Below are 19,984 nucleotides of genomic sequence, written 5' to 3'. Positions count from 1 at the left end.
CCTCAGAGACACCCTGTCTGGGTAAAATATGATAAAAGGCTCTACAGCCATGAGGGCCTGTAGCTCTGAAACTCTTCTTCCTGAAGTAATTGCTAGTAGCAGAGCTGTCTTCCATGACAAGACCTTTATATATTTGGAGGGTGGCCTAATGGTTAAGGTGTTTGCCTTACAAACACAAGGTGCAGGGTTTGAGTCTCACAAGGGATAACTGGCTAGGCTTAAAATGTCTCACAAGTGCAGTTAGCATATATATACATAATTTTTACCAGGGCAGATAGCCTGGTATGAACCTATGAACCTATATACTCAAATCAAGGGGTGGCGTAAGCCATACAGAATCGGGCTAGGCTTATAATTGCCCCAGGGCAGATAGCCTAGTATGAACCTATGAACCTATATCAGCGGTAGCAGCTAGTTCAAATGGAGGTAGGTGAGCTTTTCCAACACATAATTGAGGTCCCATGCAGGTAATCGTGATCTTCTAGGAGGCCTTACATTTTTGGCTCCTCTAATATACTGCTTTAGTAAAGGATGAAAAAAGATTGGTGGCTCTGTATTGTAATGAGCTGAAATGGCAGAGGCATGGATTTTGATTGATGAAAAAGATAGGCCTTTGTCAAGAATCTCGGTTAAGTATTGGAATATCTGAGGAATATGCGGTTCTGCTGTATCAGTTCCTTGTGCTTGATTCCAAGCACATAATCTCTTCCATTTGTCAGCATAAGATTTTCTAGTACTGGGACAGTAGTTGAGGTCTTTGAGGTAAGGTCCAAGCTGGGTATTGAGACAAGTTCCTTAGGAATAGGTACCAGTATTGGTGGGGCCAGTCCGGGGCAATTAGTATCATCTTTGGTTTCTCTTGTCTGACTTTTAGGAGGACCTTGGGAAGAAGAGGCAGAGAAGGAAAGGCGTAAACTGATAGGTTTTTCCAACTGAAGGATAGGGCGTCCACTTTCCACGCTTGTCTGTGATAAGTCCTTGTGCAGAATCTTTTCAACTGATAATTTTGAGGAGAGGCAAATAGATGTATGTCTGGGCTCCCCCATTTCTTTGTTATCATGCTGAAAACTTGTGGATCTAGTTTCCACTTGTGAGGATCCATAAGGTTTCTGCTTAAGTCGTCTGCCAGAGTATTTTGTTTTCCTGGCAGGAATTGAGCTTAAAGATGTAATTGGTAAGTCAAAGCTGTGTCCCACAATGCCATGGCTAATCTGCAAAGGGGGTATGAGTGCATGCCCCCCTGCTTGTTTATATACCACGACTGTGGTGTTGTCCGTTTTTATCAGTAGTTGTCCTGGATGAAGTAAGTCCTTGAAGGCTGTCAGGGCATTTTGAACAGCTAGCATCTCTTTCTGGTTGATATGTAGATGCATTTGTTTTGGGGTCCATATGCCCTGAATGCATCTTCCCGCCATGTGGGCCCCCCAGGCATAATCTGATGTGTCTGTTGTTAAAATTTGGCTGGCAGGGCTTAAAGTGAAGGCCCATCCCATGTTTTGGTGACATGCCTTTGCCCACCGTAGAAACTCCTGTTGTAGGCAGGGAATGAGAGGAATCATTGTTTCCAGACTGTGACAATGTTGACTCCATAAACTTTTTAGGTACCACTGAAGTTTCCTCATATGCAGTCTTGCATATGGAATCAGTAGGATGCAGGATGCCATGAAGCCCAAAGTCTGCAGAATTTGTCTTGCAGATAACTGGGTCTTTGTTGCCATCAGTTTGAAGTACGTAGTCAGTTGCCTTTGTTGTCTGGCATGAGGTAAGCCATCTGGGCAGTTGGATTCAAGCTTGCACCCAGGAATGTTGTCTTTTGAGAGGGTACCAGTTGTGATTTCTTTTAGTTTATTGTGTACCCTAGGCATGTTAGAAGCCTTTTCACAAACGCCAAGTGCTGAAGAAGAATGTCCTTGTTCTCTGCTTGAATGAGACAGTCGTCAAAGTAAGGATATATCTGTATACTTCTTTGTATGCAAAATGTAATTACTGGTGCCAGGCACTTTGTAAAGTCCCTGGGCGCAGTAGATAAGCCAAAGGGCAGTGCAGAGAATTGGTAATGCATTAAGCCAGCCTTGAATCTGACGTATCTTTTGCAAGACTGCCTTACTGGGACATGCAAGTATGCCTCTTTTAGGTCTAATGTCACCAGCCAAGCATTCTTGCCCAGCATGGGCAGAAGCTGCTGCAAAGTCAGCATTTTTAATTTTGGAATGTCCAGGTATGTGTTCAAAATCGATAAATCCAGTATTGGCCGCCAGGCCTTGTCCTTTTTGGGTACCAAGAACAGTCGAGTAAAAACCTTGTCCTTTTTCCTGTTCTGGTACTGGCTGAATGGCCCCCATATCCATGAGGGATGTAACCTGTTTCTGTGCCTCTGCTCATTGATTTTTTGGCAGATCTGGCCAACCATTTTCCATTGGCAGCGTACGGAAATGGAATCTGTATCCCTGTGATACTATGTTTAGCACCCACTTGTCCTGGGTTATTAACTGCCAATTTTGAGCAAAAAGTGCTAATTTTCCCCCTAAGGGTGCTGCCAAAAGATAAGTGCTTGGTGAAGGCAGAGGAAAGTCATTGGGACTGTTTTCTGTAGGTTTGCGCTTTATCTCCTCCAGATTTGGAGGTAGAAACGCCCCATTGCTTTGACCTATATGAATCTTGTGCCTGGTATCTGGAATCCTTAGGGCGTCTGGATTTGCCCCTTTGAGCTCTGTCTGATGCTGGAAAGGACCAATTTTTTGTAGGCCAGTGTCTACTGAATCTTAGTGGCTGCACTTGTAAGAAGTCTCCTACAGTTTTGCATAGACAGCTTTGTCTTCCATTTTCTTTAAAACCTCTTCTGCCTTAATACCAAACAGAGTATCATGCTGTAAAGGTGCATCAAGTAATTTAGCTTTAACATGATCAGGCAAATTTTGTTCCTTTAGCCAGGCATGCCTCCTAAGCACAGATCCAGTAACTGCGGCCCTGCAGGAGGCTTCTAAGGAATCAAAACCACATTGCAAAGTATGCTTTCCAACCTGTTCAGCTGCATGCAATAATTCCTGCAATTCTTTATTTTCTGCACATTCAGAAATCAACATCATTTTCTGTTTCAGCAATCCCATAACATGTTGTTGATACTTGAGCATATGAAACTGGCAGTTTAAGGCCCTAATTGCCAAGGTTGCAGATGTATAAACCTTTTTTTCCCCATCTATCCAGTGCCCTTGAATCTCTGTCAGAGGGGGAAGGATTTTTTGCTGTTGAGGCCTTAACTCCCTTTGGACTCTGTGAAATAGTTTCAGGATCAGCAGCAGGGTTTCTAAATAACAATTTGTGTGAGTCAGGGACCCTGTAATATCTGTCAGGCTTGCTGGGAGCCAGAGGTAAGGAGTCGGGGGACAAGCTTGACTCCAAAAACACATAATCCACAATGTGCAAAACAGGGGGTATTGGCTAAAGGCTTGTGCTGGGGGAGAAGAAGGAAATCCCTGAGCCTCTTTTTTGATTCTGAGAAATCTTGACTCTCCCAGTGAAAATGCTCCCTCAAAGTATACAAGGTTTCTCCAAATAAATAATCCTCAGGAGGTGATGCAGATGGTATAGACTCCTCTGCATCAGAATCCTCATAGGGAGGTATAGATAATTCCTGATCAGAAGAGGAATCAGAAGAAATAGAAACCTGATCTGAAGATTCATAATCAGTGTCTTGCCTAGGCCTCTTATCTGGAGGGGGATGGGAACCCCTGATCAAGGTAATAAGGTCTTCAGCCATTTTGATCATCTGTTATTTAGGCATAGAGGCCTGTGCACAAGGCTCATGCGTCAGTTTTTTAGTTTTAGAAGTTGCTTTTGTCCTTGGCTTTGCAGCTGTCATCGGTTTGATATAAAAATGTTCAGGCCTGAATACACCCTCAGAAGCTGGTACCTGCTCAGCGGCTCCGGACCATTCCGAGGGAGATAGATCTGTGGGTCCAATACTTTGAGTATCTCGCGGCATGCCGGGCTCCATTTGGGTGTCGGTAGGGGCCTGCAACTCAAAAGTAGTGGGTATCAGGGGCTGCGAAAGCGCCTCACTGAGTACTGGCGAACCGGCAACTGGCTTAGGAGAAGCTTCGCCGTTGGGATTGGACCTCGACTGTCTCTCTCTGTCCTTTTCTTTGCGTTTTTTATGTACTCCGGTAGTCGGACTGCTATCCAATAACATTTCTGGGTAGTTAAATCTGTTTCCAAAATACTTTGAAGCAAAAATATACCGACACTTAACAGTGCATTGGTTAAATCTAGCACAAAACCGACAGCCAGGCACATTGTGACCACGGCCTAGGCAAGGAATACAGTACAAATGGAAATCCTTATGAGGTATTTGCTTCCCACAAGTAATACAATTATTAACTTTTTCTGACATCGGTATGGAGCAAGAAAAAAGTTTCCCCAACAGGGTACTTAGCTTTAGTGAAGACTTCGGTTCTGAAACTCAAACTCGAATATTTCAGGAGTTGGCCGACCGGCACTTGCAAAATGCTTCTGCTTCAGGCACCGCGCGGCCAGAAAGACTGGAGAAAATGGCGTCGGCTGCTTGTTTTATACTCCCCTGACGACCTGACGTCATGGAAGAGGAGACAGCAACCGACGCAGAACCCAAGACTTTGGAATTCAGGCCGACTGAGGGCAACCTGCCAGCAGATTACCCAAATGTAATGACTGCAACAATGAAACAGAAAGAACATCATCCCAAATGTGATGACTGCAACAGTGAAACACAAACAACATCAGAAGCAAGTTTATCTCAGCAATCAGGGAATGTAGACAGGCAGGTGCGAAATTCAGACTTCTGTATTCAGCTATCTTCAGAATACTTTTCCTGAAAGGAAACACCCATACACGAAGGAAGGAAGGAAGAGGGGGTAGCACGATAAAGCCCCTCTAGAAGGGTGCCAGGCCTCACACTTACCACGTGGAACAGTGCTGTGGGATCCTTTATCAGCACTAGTGATGTCTCCAACACCGAAGGGTGGTGCAGCATGTCACTTTCGCCTTCCATCCAGGACTTGAGAGTGGGAGTCAGTGGTGACCCCTCACAATGCATTTTCATGTGTCAGACCACTCGGAGGTCCTAGAGATCAGTGTCTTGCCTGAAGAGGAAATAAAGGGTCAGAAGGGTGGATGTTGTTGAGGAGCCATTGGAATAAGAGAAGGAAAAAAAACTGAACTCCTAATTCATTACCATGTCTGATACTTCCTGGGAGAGATGCCAACCCAAACACACTTTGTGCACTGCCTCCTCCTGCGTGCTTTGCCCAATTCCATATCTACAATACACACTGACAGAAGACCAAAGAAATGGCAGTGACTGGTATTATATCACTGCTGTCAGCAGTTTTGCATACCATGCAAGTATTCAAGGCACAGCCAGTGGTGGTCTTGCTTCAGCATCTTGCAAATACATAGGTACTAAAGAAGTTTATGCTTCCTCTTTTCTTTCAATGGCAGATGCAAGTACTTTTCTGCAATCAGTGCAAGAAGACAGTGAAATAACAAGCACAAACTAAAGCTTGGAATGTTGTGTCTGCTCCCCTGAACTCAGATGGATGGACTATTGCTCACAAAAATATGGACGGCTAGACTTAAGCTTAAGTGCAGGGTGTACGAAGGAGATAATCCCAAATATAAAAAGCTGTGCTTCAAGGAATCCTCTAGAAGTAAAATGATTAGGCTGCTGTAAAATATTTTTATCCATGTTTCAGAAAACAGTGGACGTTCTCACCTCTTTAAGTTGGTCTGTGCTACCCCAGGATGCAGAACGTTTATGGTTTCCTTTCTTTTCTGAATACTCTTCGGCCCAAGCAGCTTCAGTCTACAACGGAAAGGAAAAAATATGTTAAAACTATACATGATATGTTGCACATTGTCTTAATCTCAAATGTTATAAATCTTGTATTACTCTACATGTTTAAATTAAATTATGATATAAAACAAAGCTCAATAAAGATGTTCACCTTCTAATGAAGCAAAGCAAGAAAGGCAGAGCTCATGTTATAAAACAGAAATCCTATACAAGGTTCTGCTTCACAGGCTAGCTCCAAACTGCAGCCAGCGTACCTTCGTTGAAGGTTGTGCGTCAGGCCTGGCAAGCCAGTACGTAAAAATCAACTGCCAATCATTAGTGGACCGGAGTTCCGCTGTGGCGACCCCTAACCGGTAAAAGCCGAAAGACACAAACAAACAAACAAACTTAAAGAAAACTACACCCAGAAACTGACGTTTTGTTTTTTACATATCATGATTTGTGCAGTATTAACACCTCAATATTACACTCACGATCTGTGCAGTAATAACGCCTCAATGTTATTCAAGTGTTATGGTTGTAAATTTGTTATACCCAAAAAAGACTGATTGAAAAACAAACCCCATCAGCATTGCATGTTCTTAATTCATATTGCTTCCAACTGACGCACTTTCTCTTCCCACTAATACACATTCTAGTTGCAGCAGATCAGGTACTTTGTTTATGCACCAACATAAAAACATTTTGGGAGGTTTCCATTGTTTTTCTACCTTACTGATGAATTTTATCTTTTCTACCTACAAATTTCATTAAAAAAAAAACGTGCATAGTACATTTAAATCTTTTCCACATAAATAAGGTAAACTGCATGTTTTGCTACATATTCAAAGCTGTAACTGCAAGCAAGTTTCCAAGCCATCCCTGCACAGTCCTGATAACGTGTCAACGTTTTCTGGCACGTCTCTAGAAGATCTGCTTTGTCATATGTGACTGAGAGATGACTAATCACAGACCTGGCAAGACAGCTTTAAACAGCTTTTAGCATTTCATAACATCTGTTCTTAACTTTCTGCAATTACATGGCTAAAAGCAACTATTCACTGAGCTGAAATGAGAGTGGTTCTCAGTCTGTTTTAAAATATTTCAGTGATGCAGACCTCCCAACTCTGCATACAATTTCTCCACCAAATGTCTGCGTGGAAACAGTTTCACTACAGCACCACATAAGTTTTAAAGCACTTTAATGGCCACAGTAAGACAGAGGTTGCAGGATGCAAAACTGTTGGTAGCAACAAAATGAAAACTACAGAAAGTGCATCATCTCCTCGTCAACAAAGGCTGAGACAAATTAGTTTCTGAAACAATGCAAGAACAGGAAAAACCATGCTAGCACCTTCATGACCCATGGCAGGGAACATGGAAATAAAGAACCAGAAAAGTTCTGAGGGGGTTTCTGGTCATTAAACTACATCTAGATGATGGTATAGGGAGAAAAGAAATAACAGGACATGGTTAAATAAGGATTCATGATTATTCAAACAACATCTGTAAAAATGATACAAACACAAAAAAGAAAAAAAAACTAGCAAGCTTTTTGCATAAACTCTCCCTGCACCCCCACATTGGGGGGAGACCCAGCCAACTTATTTACACCAATTCCACAACTGCGTAACAGTGGAGAAAAGTGAATAGCCCATTGATCACTGAAAAGCAGCATTCAGTGTTATAGCTCCCTGTCAAACACTTTTCATCTTCCCTTAAATACATTGGAGAATGGAGCAAGTGTGCTAATTTACAGTGTGTTTTAGTCCACAATTAGCACATGGCTTCACTACTGCTCCAACAGCACCAGTAAAGAATAGTTGTGTAAAATCTTACCATAACCATAGATGTCCTTCTCTTGTATGTTGCAGTATTCTAAACATGAGGGATCCTCTATCTGAGGCGACCCGAACGCCCGGCCCATATACAAAAGCTTAGCCTGAGTGCTGTATGCTGCGTGGGATGTCACACAAAGGTACCATAAACCGTGGGCCAGAAATGTGATGTCCGCACACACAGACCTCAGAAGTGAATGCCCCAGTCGGACAATAGTCTAAGAGAAGCTGATCAGGATGCCATCCAGAGAGGGAAAGTTAACTAACTATAAAAGAGAAGAGGAGGTACATACATGTCTTAGTGGGAGTAGGAGGGAGGGATAGGAGTACTGCAACATGAAAGAGAAGGCCATCTGTAATTATGGTAAGATTTTACACAACTATTCTATGTCCTATTCTCATGCTGCAGTATTCTAAACATGAGTGAGAGTACCAAAGCTCAGCATGGGTTATGGGTGGTGGAAGGAGGAGAAGAACCTTCTATGAAACCATGCAGGATGACTTTTGCAAAGCCTGCCATAGCCTTGGCAATGCAGTCCAGCTTGTAATGTTTAGTGAAGGTGTGGAGTGAAGACTATGTGGCTGCCTCTAAGACAGTGGCAGTATCTAAACCTTTGATAAAGCCCCTGAAGAGGCCACAACCCTAGTAGACTGGGCCCTCACAGTGCAGGGAAGGTGTTTGCCATGGAAAGAGTAACAGAAGGTAACAGTGTTGGAAATCCATGAAGAAACTGTTTGGAGACAGCCTTCCCCAGGGCCCTGAGTAGAAAGGATACAAGCAACTGGTTAGACTTTCTGATCTTCTTAGTCTTATCTAGGTAAAATCTAAGTTGCCTGTAAACATCAAGGGAATGGAGGACTCTCTCACCGCCATTCTGTGGAGAAGGAAAGAAAGTGGGCAGGTGGATGGACTGGTTAAGCAAAAGTTCATTGACCACTTTAGGCATGAAGGATGGGTTTGTGCGAAGAGAGACCCTATCCTTATGAAATATCAGGTATGGTGGGATAGCCATGAGTGCTTGTAGCCCTGAAACCCTCCTAGCTGAAGTCAGCGCTACTAGAAGTATTGTTTCCCATGTGCACATCTTCAGAGAGGCTAACACTGCTGGTTCAAAAGGTGCAGTGGTGAGTTTTTCAAGAATGTAATTCAGGTCCCAAGGGGGAAATGGGTTTTCTTGATGGCCTGAGATGGAGCACACCCTTAAGAAAAAGCTTTACCTCTAATATGGATAGCATAGGTGGACTGAGAGGTAAGCAAGCGGAAATAGCTGATAGACTTTCACTGAGAAATATGAAAGTTCTTTTTTAAGTAGCTCACACAAGTAAGACAAAACTAGAGGTGCATCTGCTTGAAAAGGATCTATTGGTTTGTGAAGACACTAAATGGAGAACCTTTTCCATTTAGATAGGCAGGGTCTCCTGTAGGACCAAAAGCATGTCCTCTGAGTAAAGGTGTCTAAAAGGGATCAGTAGTTTATCACCCACAGGGTCAATTTGAGGGTTTGTAGGTGTGGGTGGATGAGAGATCCCTTCTGTTGTGTAATGAGGTCCACCTTGTGAGGTAACTTGTGGTGATTGCCCTTGGCTAGTGAAAAAAGAAGGGGGAACCAATGCTGCCTTGGCCAAAAAGGGGTCACCAGCAAGACTTTGCGATTGTCCTGGTGAATCTTCAAGCAGGACTTTCTGTATGAGAGGGAAGGGGGAATGCATAAAGAAACATCGCCTTCAAGGAAATTGAGAATGCATCCACTCTCCATGCCTGAGGAGAGGGAGTCCTTGTGCAGAACAGCTGTCTGTTCTGAGGGAAGGCAAACATATCTATCTGAGGTGTACCCCACCGGTGGACTACATCTAGAAACACATCCCTGTGCAACATCCATTTGTGGTTCAGAGATACTGACCTGCTGAGACCATCCGCCTGAACATTGTTTTGTGATGGAATGTGAACTGCCTGCTGCATTACCTTGGAGAGGATGGCCATTTCTCAAGCTTGGATAGCCAGCCTGCAAAGTAAGTAGGATTTTGTTCCCTCTTGTTTGTTGATGTACCACAGGACTGTGGTGTTGTCTGTGAAGATATGTAGAGGTCCTGGGTGTATGAAGGGGAGGAATGCATTTAGGGCTAGGATAAGGGCAGTCATTTCCCTGACGTTTTACTTGTTTTTTCCTTTGATGGTGGTCCCATCGTCCCTGAACCTTCACACCATTCATAGTTGCTCCCCACCCCAGGGCTGATGCATCTGTGTACATCCATTGAGCCACAGGGAGAGGTTGTAGAGGTAACCCTGGGTTCAGCTGAACTTGCTGGATCCACCAATAGATCTCTTTCTTGAGACATGGAAGGAAGGGAATCTGAAACTCTAATGGGTGGGCGTGTTGGGACCAAACATTCTTCAGGTACCACTGAAACTTTCTCATGTGCAAGCTGGCTACAGGCTGCATTGGAAGTATGGCTGCCATGAACCCCAAGATACTTAGGAATTCCATGGCCGAAATGCAGCTGGCTAGAAGTAAGTCCTTGAAGTATGAGGTTAAAGATGTGACCTTTTCTGCATGGAGGAAGACCTTCATCAGATCTGTCGTTATTCTGCACCCCAGGAACACCTGATCTTGTGAAGGGGTCAGGGAGGACTTGAGCTGGTTGATGGTGAAGCCTAAAGCTTCTAGGAGGGAAATGGTGAATAGTAAATGGCTTTGGACACTTTATGGGTAATATGTCTGGATAAGCAGATCGTCTAGGTAAGGGTAGATTTGAATGCCTTTTGTTCTGCAAAAGGCTACCACTAGAGCTAGGCATTTTGTGAATACCCTTGGTGCTGTGGACACACCAAAAGGCAAGGCAGTGAACTGAAAATGCAAGGATTGCACAGCAAAATGTAAGTATTTGCAATACGATAGATGGATATGGATGTGAAGACATGCGTCCTTCAGGTCTAAAGTGACAGATAAAAATTGGGGGTCAAAAGTGGAAGAAGAGTCTGAAGGGAAAGCATGCGGAAGGTGGAAACATGGAGAAAGGGGTTTAGGAGGGATAGGTCTAGGAAGGGTCTCCATGGTCCATCCTTTCTTGGGACTAAGAAGAGTCTTGAATAAAACCCTAGACCTTCCTGTCCAGGTGGGACCTTTTGAATTGTGCCCTGATGGACAAGATCTGGAATGACCTGTGGGATGAGGTGAATTTGATCCTTTAGAGGTTGTGGGATTCCTTTTGGGATGGAATTTTCTTTCCATGTCATGAAATATCCTTTTTCCACTACTGACAAGACCCAGTTGTCTAGGGTGATGTGTTGCCACAGAGGAAGACAGTGAGAGAGGTGGTCAGAAAGAGGAAGTTTGTTGGTAAGGGTCTGACAGTCATGTATTGTTGGCCTGTCCGGAAAGGGCCATCAAGGAGTAGACTGGCAAGAGGTAGGCCTGGCAGAGGATGATTTCCTGGCCCATTTTCTTTGTTTTAAAAAGCGTGGTGCAGAGGCCGTCCTGACAAATCTGGGTTTGGCAGGGTAGTTTCTGTGAACCTTTGGCAGTGGTGATACGAACAGATGCTTGATGTCCTGCAACTCTCTACTTTTCTCTTGCAGGGTCTTAAAAAGCTCTGCTGACTATTTACCAAAAAGAAAACTTATCAAGTGGACCATCCACTACTTTACTTTTGAAATCATCAGGCAGAGGTTGGAACCTAAGCCAGGAGTACCTCCGAAGGACAGAAGCAGAGGCAGCTGATCTAGACGATGCTTCAGCCGCATCATAGCTGCATTTTTTGGAGTGCCTAGTAACCTGTGCTGCCAATGAGAGGGTAGAGGCAACCTGTGCACTACTGAAGGAATCAGGACAGAATTCAGTTGTTCCCAAGGCCTGGGATACTAGAACCAGTGCATATTTTACCATACAATTTTGGTAGTTGATGGCTCTGAAGGCGAGCATTGAAGATGTATACATTTTTTTCCCTAACCGGTCCACAATTTTACTGCTTTATCAGATGGAAACAAAGAAGAAGAGGGAATCTGTCTGGATTGCATACCCGGTGCAACAACAATTACAGCAGGGTCTGCCAAGGGGGGCTTAATGAGAAATTTGTAGTTGTCAGGTACTTTAAAGAACCTGTCTATTCCCTTTGGTGCAGGTGTCTGAGAATCTGGAGTTTTGGAGGATGTGAGAAATGCATCCAAGTATGCAGGGATGACTGGAGAGATGGCTGAGGGAGAAGGGGATTCCATCCGGAGAACCTTATAATCTCTTTTTTGAACCTCAGTCATTTGAGTGGAATCCCACTTGAATTATTTCCTCATTTTGGTAACGGTTTCCCCAAATGTAATGTCTTCTGGTGGAGAATCACCTTCTAGGGAGCCCTCCTCTGGTGAGCAGTATCCTAAGAGGGAGGTCAGTTGTGAAGTATAAGAAAGGGACTCATCGGAAGATGAAGAGGAAGATTCCTGTTCTGGAGTTTGCAAGGGGCCTAAGGATGCAGGCCTGGGGGTCAAGGCTGGCAGAGCAGACAGGGCCTGTGAAGCAGCAGGCGTAAGGTCCATGAAGGCCTGGAAAAGGGATTGGGAAAATGTTTGCCAATCCGGGATACCCTCAAAGGAAGCAGACAAGTGTCTAGCTTTTTGATTCCTTTTGAGTGATGGCATACTAGTTTTGGTGTGAGCAGGTGTAGGCCTAGGATCCATGGTCATAGTAGGAATTGAAGAAGCCTCCTCGATAATGGAAGCAGGCAAACAGCGTTCGGGAGAATGTGCTCCCCCCCCCAACATTGGAAACAGATGTCAGTATTACCTCCATGGACGTGCCGGTCAGAGAAACTAGAGTGGTGTCCGAAACGGAACCCGCCGTAGTCACGAAAGCCATCGGCCATACCTCTGCCCCTAGATCGGCAGCTGGCAGGACGTCCAAATCCAGAGGCACAGGAGTTTTTTCAGGCCTTGAAATTTTGGCCTTTTTCTTAGGCAGTTTGGTCGATACACCAGGGGTCACTTCCATACCCAAGGCTATTCTCTTAAGACTCTGGTTCTCAACAAAAAGATTAAGGGCCGCTAGACAGCTGCATAGGGTCTTTGGGACAAATGACTGGAAAACAGAGCAGGATTTGTAGTCATGGGAAGGCCATAAGCAAAAGAGGCACAGGTCGTGGTGGTCTTTGTGCGGGATTTGACATCTGCAATTACATTTTCCCTTCCTACATGACATAGACATAATCAGCTAACAATTAAGCAAAAAACAGCAACCAGAACTAGAAAAAAAATAAAGATTCCCCAATGGGATACTTATCTGTTTAGATGTCTTTGGTGTGGAGCAGAACGAGTGAGCTGATGTTCAGCAACATATGAATTGAGTAGACATTTCTTAAAATGGAAATTAAGGCTCCATCCTACTGCATTCTGTAATATACAATGGTATATCAAGGGGTAATGCAGCTGGGCAAGGAATTTCCCATAACAGATGTTCTAGTAGTGGCACCAGGAACCTCCCAGTATAAAGGTGGCATCAGTCTGCGTCATTTTTGCTTCTTGTCCAAGGAGACCTAGGCAAAAAATACATCGAAAGGCTGCCCTCTGGGCAGACTTCTACATCTACAGGGAGTCCCCCCCACAAACCCAAAAAAAATCATGTCTTGTTCAAAGAAAGCCCTTGAATACTGGCTCTCACAGAGATACCAAGACCAGAGAAAATCCACAACCCTTCAAAACGGTGTGAGGAGAATGGGGGGATGACACAGCACCCACTCCAGCCAATGGATGCCCATAAAAAGTAAAAGTAAATGGGAGACGAAAACTCCTGTTAAAAACGGTGATCCTATCTGAACATCTACTAAGGTCCTTAAACAACTGCAATAAGTTCTTTGGAAGGCTCACTAATCATCGCAGGGATAATCGCAAATGCTTACTTATTTTATTATGCTGGAGCACGGCCTGATTGGAGTTCTAGAGAAGGCTGCAAGTGGCCCTGCATGATAGCAGTAGCAAAGCCTGCCATAACACTGGAAAGAATGTTCAGTCTGTAGTGTTTGGAGACTGTTCACTCAAACTTACTATATGCAATTCTTCAACAATCATTTTTAAGACCATCTCTTTAAAGTATTCATAGATTGACCTTTCCAAAGTTACAAAACAGGCTAGTGTAATACAATACGCAAATGACTCCACCCTTATATGTGCTGTCTCAGCTCTGCCCGAGTTACAATCATCTAACCCAGCAATCCTTCTCTTGTGGTTGAAACATGGTTTTAACAATCTCAACTCCTCTTAAATGCAAAACAGACCAAGCTATGCTGCTCTTTAGGATGTTAAAAGCGATTTCATTATTATTCCATCCTGCAAAACTAGCATTCAAAGTTATGCAGTATAACAACAGAGGTCAATCTCAAATATGACCTTCATATATCCAACAAACGGGTCTATGTTAATTTGTTGAAGGTTTGGTTTCCACAAACCTTTCTTCATCAACCCAAAACCACCAAATGTTCACTTCAGTGAATGTTCACACCAGATAAAGATTTACACAGGAAAAGGAAGCAGTTGGCCAACAGCAGAAATTTGCCCTTTTCCCCACTGTAGTGCAATCTCAGAGTTGGTATATATAGTTAGGGGTATGTGGGGGGCACTGCCCCCAACTTGGGTGGGTTTGACATACGGTGGTGTGTGCGTTAGCGTCGTCGTGTTGGCCAACTGCTTCCTTTTCTCAGTTTAAAATATTTTTTCATTGTGAACATTTACTGCAGTGAACGTTCGATGTTGAAGAGCAGGATATCTACTGTTATGGTTAGATTTTACACAACTGTACTATGTCCTTCCATATCACTGTTGCAGTATTCTTTACAAATGGGAGAGTACAAAAGCTCAACAAGAAACATGGGAGGAGGAAGGCCCGGCCCAACAAAGCCCTCAAGAAACCCACGCTAGACAGCCCTGGCAAAGTCAGCTCTTGCTCTGGAAACAACATCCAATTTCTAGTACTTAGCAAAGGTATAGACAAAAGTCCAAGTAGCACCTCAAGGACAAAATTAGTATCCAATCCTTTGAAAAAAGCACCTGAGGATGCCACAGCCTTAGTAGAATGAGTCTTTAAGGAGGCAGAAAGACATTTAAACAGTCTTCCATGTACAATGCTGCAAGGAAGCTGAAGCTGCAGGCTCAAGTCAAACTTTCAAGAAAAAATTAAGGTCCCAGGACAGAGGAACAGGTTTCCTGGGGGGGGGGGTTTAATATGAAAGATGCCTTTAAGAAATGGTTTGACCTCAAACCTACAGGCCAGAGGAGGGGACAAATACAGACAAGCAGAAATAGCAGAAAGATGAGCTTTAACTGAGTAATACGCCAACCCACCGCAGAGAAAGTCACACAAATAACAGAACCAGAGGAATTTCCACAGAAAGTGGATCCTGGTTATGAGCAAGGCACCAGACAGAAAATCTTTTTTCATTGGGATACACAGGATTTCCTGGACTCCTGCAGAACCCAAAGCACATCCTCAGAACAAAGACGTCTAAAATGGATCAAAACCCTATCACCCACAGTGCCACTTGAACAGTGAACAAGTGAGGATAGATGAGAGACCTCTTGTCTTTTGTGAGTAGGTCCACCCTGTGAGGTAACTTGTGGTGGTTGCCCTTGGCTAGGTGCCGAAGAGGAGGGAACCAATACTCTCTGGGCCAAAAGGGAGCCACCACCAAGATTTTGAGGGAGTCTTGCTCTATTTTGTGCAGGACCCTTAGTATGAGAGGAAGCTAAGGGAAGGCATAGAAAAACATTCCCTTCCAAGAAAAAGACAGGGCATCCACCTGCCACTCCAGAGGACTTGGAACTCTGGTGCAAAAAAGAGGAAGTTGTCTGCTCAGAGTGGAGGCAAAAAGATCCACCTAAAGAGTACCCCTTTGGTGGACAATGTCCAAAAACATATCTCTGTAAAGCATCCACTCATGAACCTGTGTTACAGACCTGCTCAAAGAGTCTGATACAATGTTTTGTTCAGAAGGAATATAAACAGCCTGAAGAGTTACCGTATATCCGACCACCAGATCCCAAAAGTGAACAGCTAGTCTACACAGAAGATAGGCCCATGCCCCCCACTATTTGTTGATGTACCACATTACTGCGGTAGTGTTTGTAAAGATTTTGAGAGGCCCCAGAAGAAAAACAGTATGAAAGGCCTGAACAACAAGAGGGTCAGCTCTCATCTCCTTGATGTTGATATTGTGTGCCTCTGATAAATGGGCCAAAGACCCTGAACCTTTAGGGGGCCAAGAGAAGCACCCCACCCCGTATCTGAAAAAAGATCCTGGAAGGGAACTGGAGGCTGAAAAGGAAGTTCTGGATTAAGAGACAGCTGATGAATCCACCACTGAAACTCTAGTTTGGAGCAAGGAAGAAGAGGTGCTAGAAAATCTAAAGGATGACAGCGTTGGAGCCATAATGACTTTAGGAATCAATGTAGCTTCCTCATATGGAGTCTGGCTAGAGCCAGCACAGGAATGGTGGAAACCATGAAAACCACAGCCCTTAGAAATTCCCTGACTGTAACTGAGACCTGAGAAAGAACAGACTGAAATAAGGCAAACAGAGCAAGAGCCTTGGGAGGAGGCTTGGAAGCCAGCATAGGAATGGTCTGCAGCCTGCAACTGAGAAAATATGATATTGAGGAGAAGTCCGGAATGATTTTTGCAAATTTACTGTAAACCCTAGGATTTCCAAGGAGCAAATAGCATAGTGAAGGTGCTAAAGAAAGGTCTTTGGGGAGGACACCTGAATGAGCAGGTCGTCCAAGTAAGGAAAGATTTGTATCCCCCTCATCCTGCAAAAGGGAATCACAGGAGTGAGGCATTTGGTGAAAACCCTTGGGGCAGTAGAGGGGTCAAAGGGGAAAGTAGAGAACTGAAAATGCCAGGAATCACAGAGAAACACAAATATTTCCTGAAACAGGGTTAAATAGGGATGTGAAGATAAGCATCTTTGAGATCCAGAAAGACCAGGAAAGCCTGGGGAAGAAGAGGAGGAGCAAAGTCTGAAGGGACAGCATCAAAAATGAAGGGATCTTCAGAAAGGTGTTGATCTGAGAAAGGTTCAGAATGGACCTCCATGTGCTTTCTTTCCAGGGAACCAAAAACATATTGAGAAAAAATCCCTTCCCCTTCTGAGGAACAAAAATTGCTTGGATGGTGCCCTGAGTCAAAAGGCCCTGAAGTACATCCGGAAAGAAAAGCAGCTGTTCCTGAGAAGGTTGGGGAATGCCCAGAAAAGGAGGATGGGTTTTCCTAACCATGAAGTATACCTGATGGATGATGGACAGAGCCCAAAAATCCTGAGTGATCCTTAATCAGTTGTGAAGAGAGAGAAAGACAAAGAGATAAAGAAACCTGACTTAGGATGGAGAAAAGCAGACAGACAGAACCTGGTTGGTCTAGAAAAGGAGGTTTCTGAGAAGTTGCAGTCGGAGCAGACTTACCAGAAGGAGCCAGTCTAGAACCACTTTTACCTTTGGGAGGACAGCAAGACTGCTGACGCACAAAGGCAAGCTTAGAGGGATAATTCCTCAAAAATTTGGGAACAGAGGAAAAAAGAAGTTATGTACTCACCATAACATTCCATCTGGTTCATAGGTTGGTACTAGGTTATCAGCCTTGGGGCCTATACAAGCCTAGCCATAACAATTCACTGGCTATTTCTTCCCACACTATTTACTTCCCTGGACCCCTGTCTAGCAGGGCGACTGACATGATCCCCGGGGTGAATTTCCTTTCTCACATCCAATCGTCAAGGTTCTTTTTGAAGAGGACCAAAGAGGCACTCTGCTTGACATGTATGGGCAACCTATTCCAGAGTCTGGGGAGTCTCTGGGTCAGGAACCTATCCCTCCAGTATGTTTTGTTTATTGTGATGATAAGGTTTAGATCCCTGGAGCGTGTGGCTCTGAGGGATTGGGATTTCTTTAAATGTAGCATGTCCAACAGCTCTGGGTTTGACATGGCCTTGTATGTTAAGCAAAGATCGCCTCTGAGTAGACGATATGCGACAGAGTATAGCTGGAGTTTTTTAAGGCGGTCAGCGTAGGGCATCTGCTTTAGGCCTGTGATTCTTTTAGTGAGGTATTTCTGTGGCCTTTCCAGTTGTTGCAGATGTCTTGAGAGGTACATACCAAACGGGGCATTGTATTCTATAATGGGTCTAATGAGGGATGAGTACAGTGGGACAATGACCTCCTTTTTTCTGGATGAAAAGCCCTTAGTGATGAGGTGTGCCACATAGAAGGATTTCCTGACTGTTGTGGCAATGTGGTTATCGAAGGTGAGACCACTGTCCACCTGTGTCCCTAAGTCTCATCAAACTTTCGGTGTTTAGTGTACTGCCACCTATATGGTAATTCACGGATACATGTTTTTTCCCAAAGGGGATAACTATACATTTCTTGGCATTGAGCTTGAGCCCATGGCTCTGGCACCAAGCATCTGTTTCTATAAGGCCCTTTTGTAGAGTATCCACATCATTTGAGGATTCAATAATGGCTCCCAGTTTGCAGTCATCTGCAAACTTTGTTATCCAGAGTCCCTTAGTGTTGGCTTGTACTTCAGAGAAATAGATGCCAAACAAGAGCGGTCCCAGGACTGAACCCTGAGGTACTCCACTTGTCACTTGTCTGAAGCTGGATTTGGAATCGTCTACTTTTACAGCGTGGGCTCTATCAGTTAAGCCAGTTAGCAACTCATTGGGTGATGTAGGGATTAATGCCCAGCTTAGTAAGTTTATCTATGATTCCAGAGTGGGGGATGGTGTCAAAGGCCTTGGCAAGGTCTAGATAGGCTGTGTGGACTACCTTACCCTTGTCCATGGCTCTGGAGACTGATTCGAAGAAGTCAATGAAGTTCAGGAGACAAGATCAGCCCTTCACGAACCCAAACTGGGTGGGGTCCAGTGTTTGAAGGTTGCCAATGTCTTTGTTTATAAGTTCCATGATAATACGCTCCATGGCCTTACAGATAAGGCTTGTCAGACTGATGGGACGGTAGTTTCCGGGATCCAAGGTGGATCCCCCCTTGTGGAGTGGGATAACTGTAGCTGTGCGCCACTCAGTGGGCACAAAACCTGAGGTGAGGCTATGATTAAACATGACACTTAGGTGAGGTGCCAGTTCATATTGTAGTTCATGTAGTACACACCCCAGGATGTCATCTGGTCCCACGGATGCTGTATTCTTAGCTTTGGAGTGTGTGTTTTTTTACCTGTGTGGCCGTTATTACCAGAATTTGGCAATCTTCCGGTATTGAGATGGGCCATTTAGGGGGTGAGAGGGGGGTGAAGTTTGCACTGAATCGATCTGCCAGGATATTGGCAATATCCTTGGGATCAGTATATTTAATGCCATTCTGTTTTAGCTCAGAGCAGATCTGAGCATTGCCATTTAGATTCTTGACATAGTTATAGAATGCCTTGTTGTTGTCTTTGGAATCTTTGGCAATTTTATTTTCATAACTAGCTTTGGAGGATTTTATGAGGGATCTCAGTTTCTTACTGAGGCTGGTAAGGAAGTTTTTTGCATCCTGGGATTTTCCTCTTTTCTGCAACAGTTTCTTCCTTTTGTTGTAAAGTTTGTTTATGGCAGAGGACCACCAGATTGGCTTCTTTTTTTTGGATGAGAGCATCTTTGTTCTATTTGGGATGGCACGATTTATGCATGAGTGGATGTGCTCGTACAGTGCCTTAGTGTAGGATTCAGCAGTTGAACTTTCAGCTCCCGTCTGCATGGGTGTCATGAAGTTTGTCACTTCTGACTTGAGTAGCATGAAGTTGGCTTTGGAGAAGTTTTTTATGGAGGTTTCCTTACTGGGGTGGGATGTGGATGTTAAGGGTGATTAGCTTATGGTCAGACGTGACTAACGAGGGGGTGACCATAGGTGTGGAGCATCGATTTCCCATGTTGGTAATGACCAGGTCTAGGATATTGGAGCCCTGGTGGGACTATGGATTAGTTGATCCAGGGCGTTGGAATTTATGAATTCTAAGAACCGTTGGGCAAAGGTGTTGGTACATGAGTAGCTTTTCCAGTTAATGGCAGGGTAGTTAAAATCACCCAGTATTAGGGTGTTTGGTTCTATCTTAATATTTTCCAGTATGTTTAGAAAGGTGTAGTGAGAATCTTGGGGTATGGTGGGGGATCTGTAGCAAGCTACAATTTGGATTGCAGTCTTACCTAGTGTTAGTTGCACCTGGAGAATTTCAGACGCATTGTGTTGGGCAACTAGCCTGGTGGCGTGAATATCCTTGGTGAATATTGACACTCCTCCACCTTTAGTGTTTTGGTCCTGCTTTGGTGGCCGAAAAGTGTGGTAAGATTTGTAGCCTGGTATTGCAGGG

The 19,984-nt window shown here is 44.2% G+C and overlaps 1 protein-coding gene across 2 annotated transcripts in view; it reads right to left on the bottom strand.

The window, feature by feature from the left end:
- Positions 1 to 19,984, bottom strand: part of FAM117B (family with sequence similarity 117 member B) — a 1,541,712-nt gene that overhangs the window by 880,376 nt on the left and 641,352 nt on the right. For both annotated transcript variants that reach the window (XM_044075095.1, XM_044075096.1), the window contains exon 3: positions 5,750 to 5,839. In XM_044075095.1, coding sequence (XP_043931030.1) covers positions 5,750 to 5,839 — 90 coding nt within the window. The remainder of the gene's footprint in view (positions 1 to 5,749; positions 5,840 to 19,984) is intronic.

The sequence above is a fragment of the Protopterus annectens genome, chromosome 6.part0 (genome assembly GCF_019279795.1).
Source record: "Protopterus annectens isolate FY-2018-M chromosome 6.part0, PAN1.0, whole genome shotgun sequence".
In the NCBI taxonomy this organism is placed as follows: Eukaryota; Metazoa; Chordata; order Ceratodontiformes; family Protopteridae; genus Protopterus; species Protopterus annectens.
This window is presented reverse-complemented; position numbering and strand designations above follow the sequence as displayed.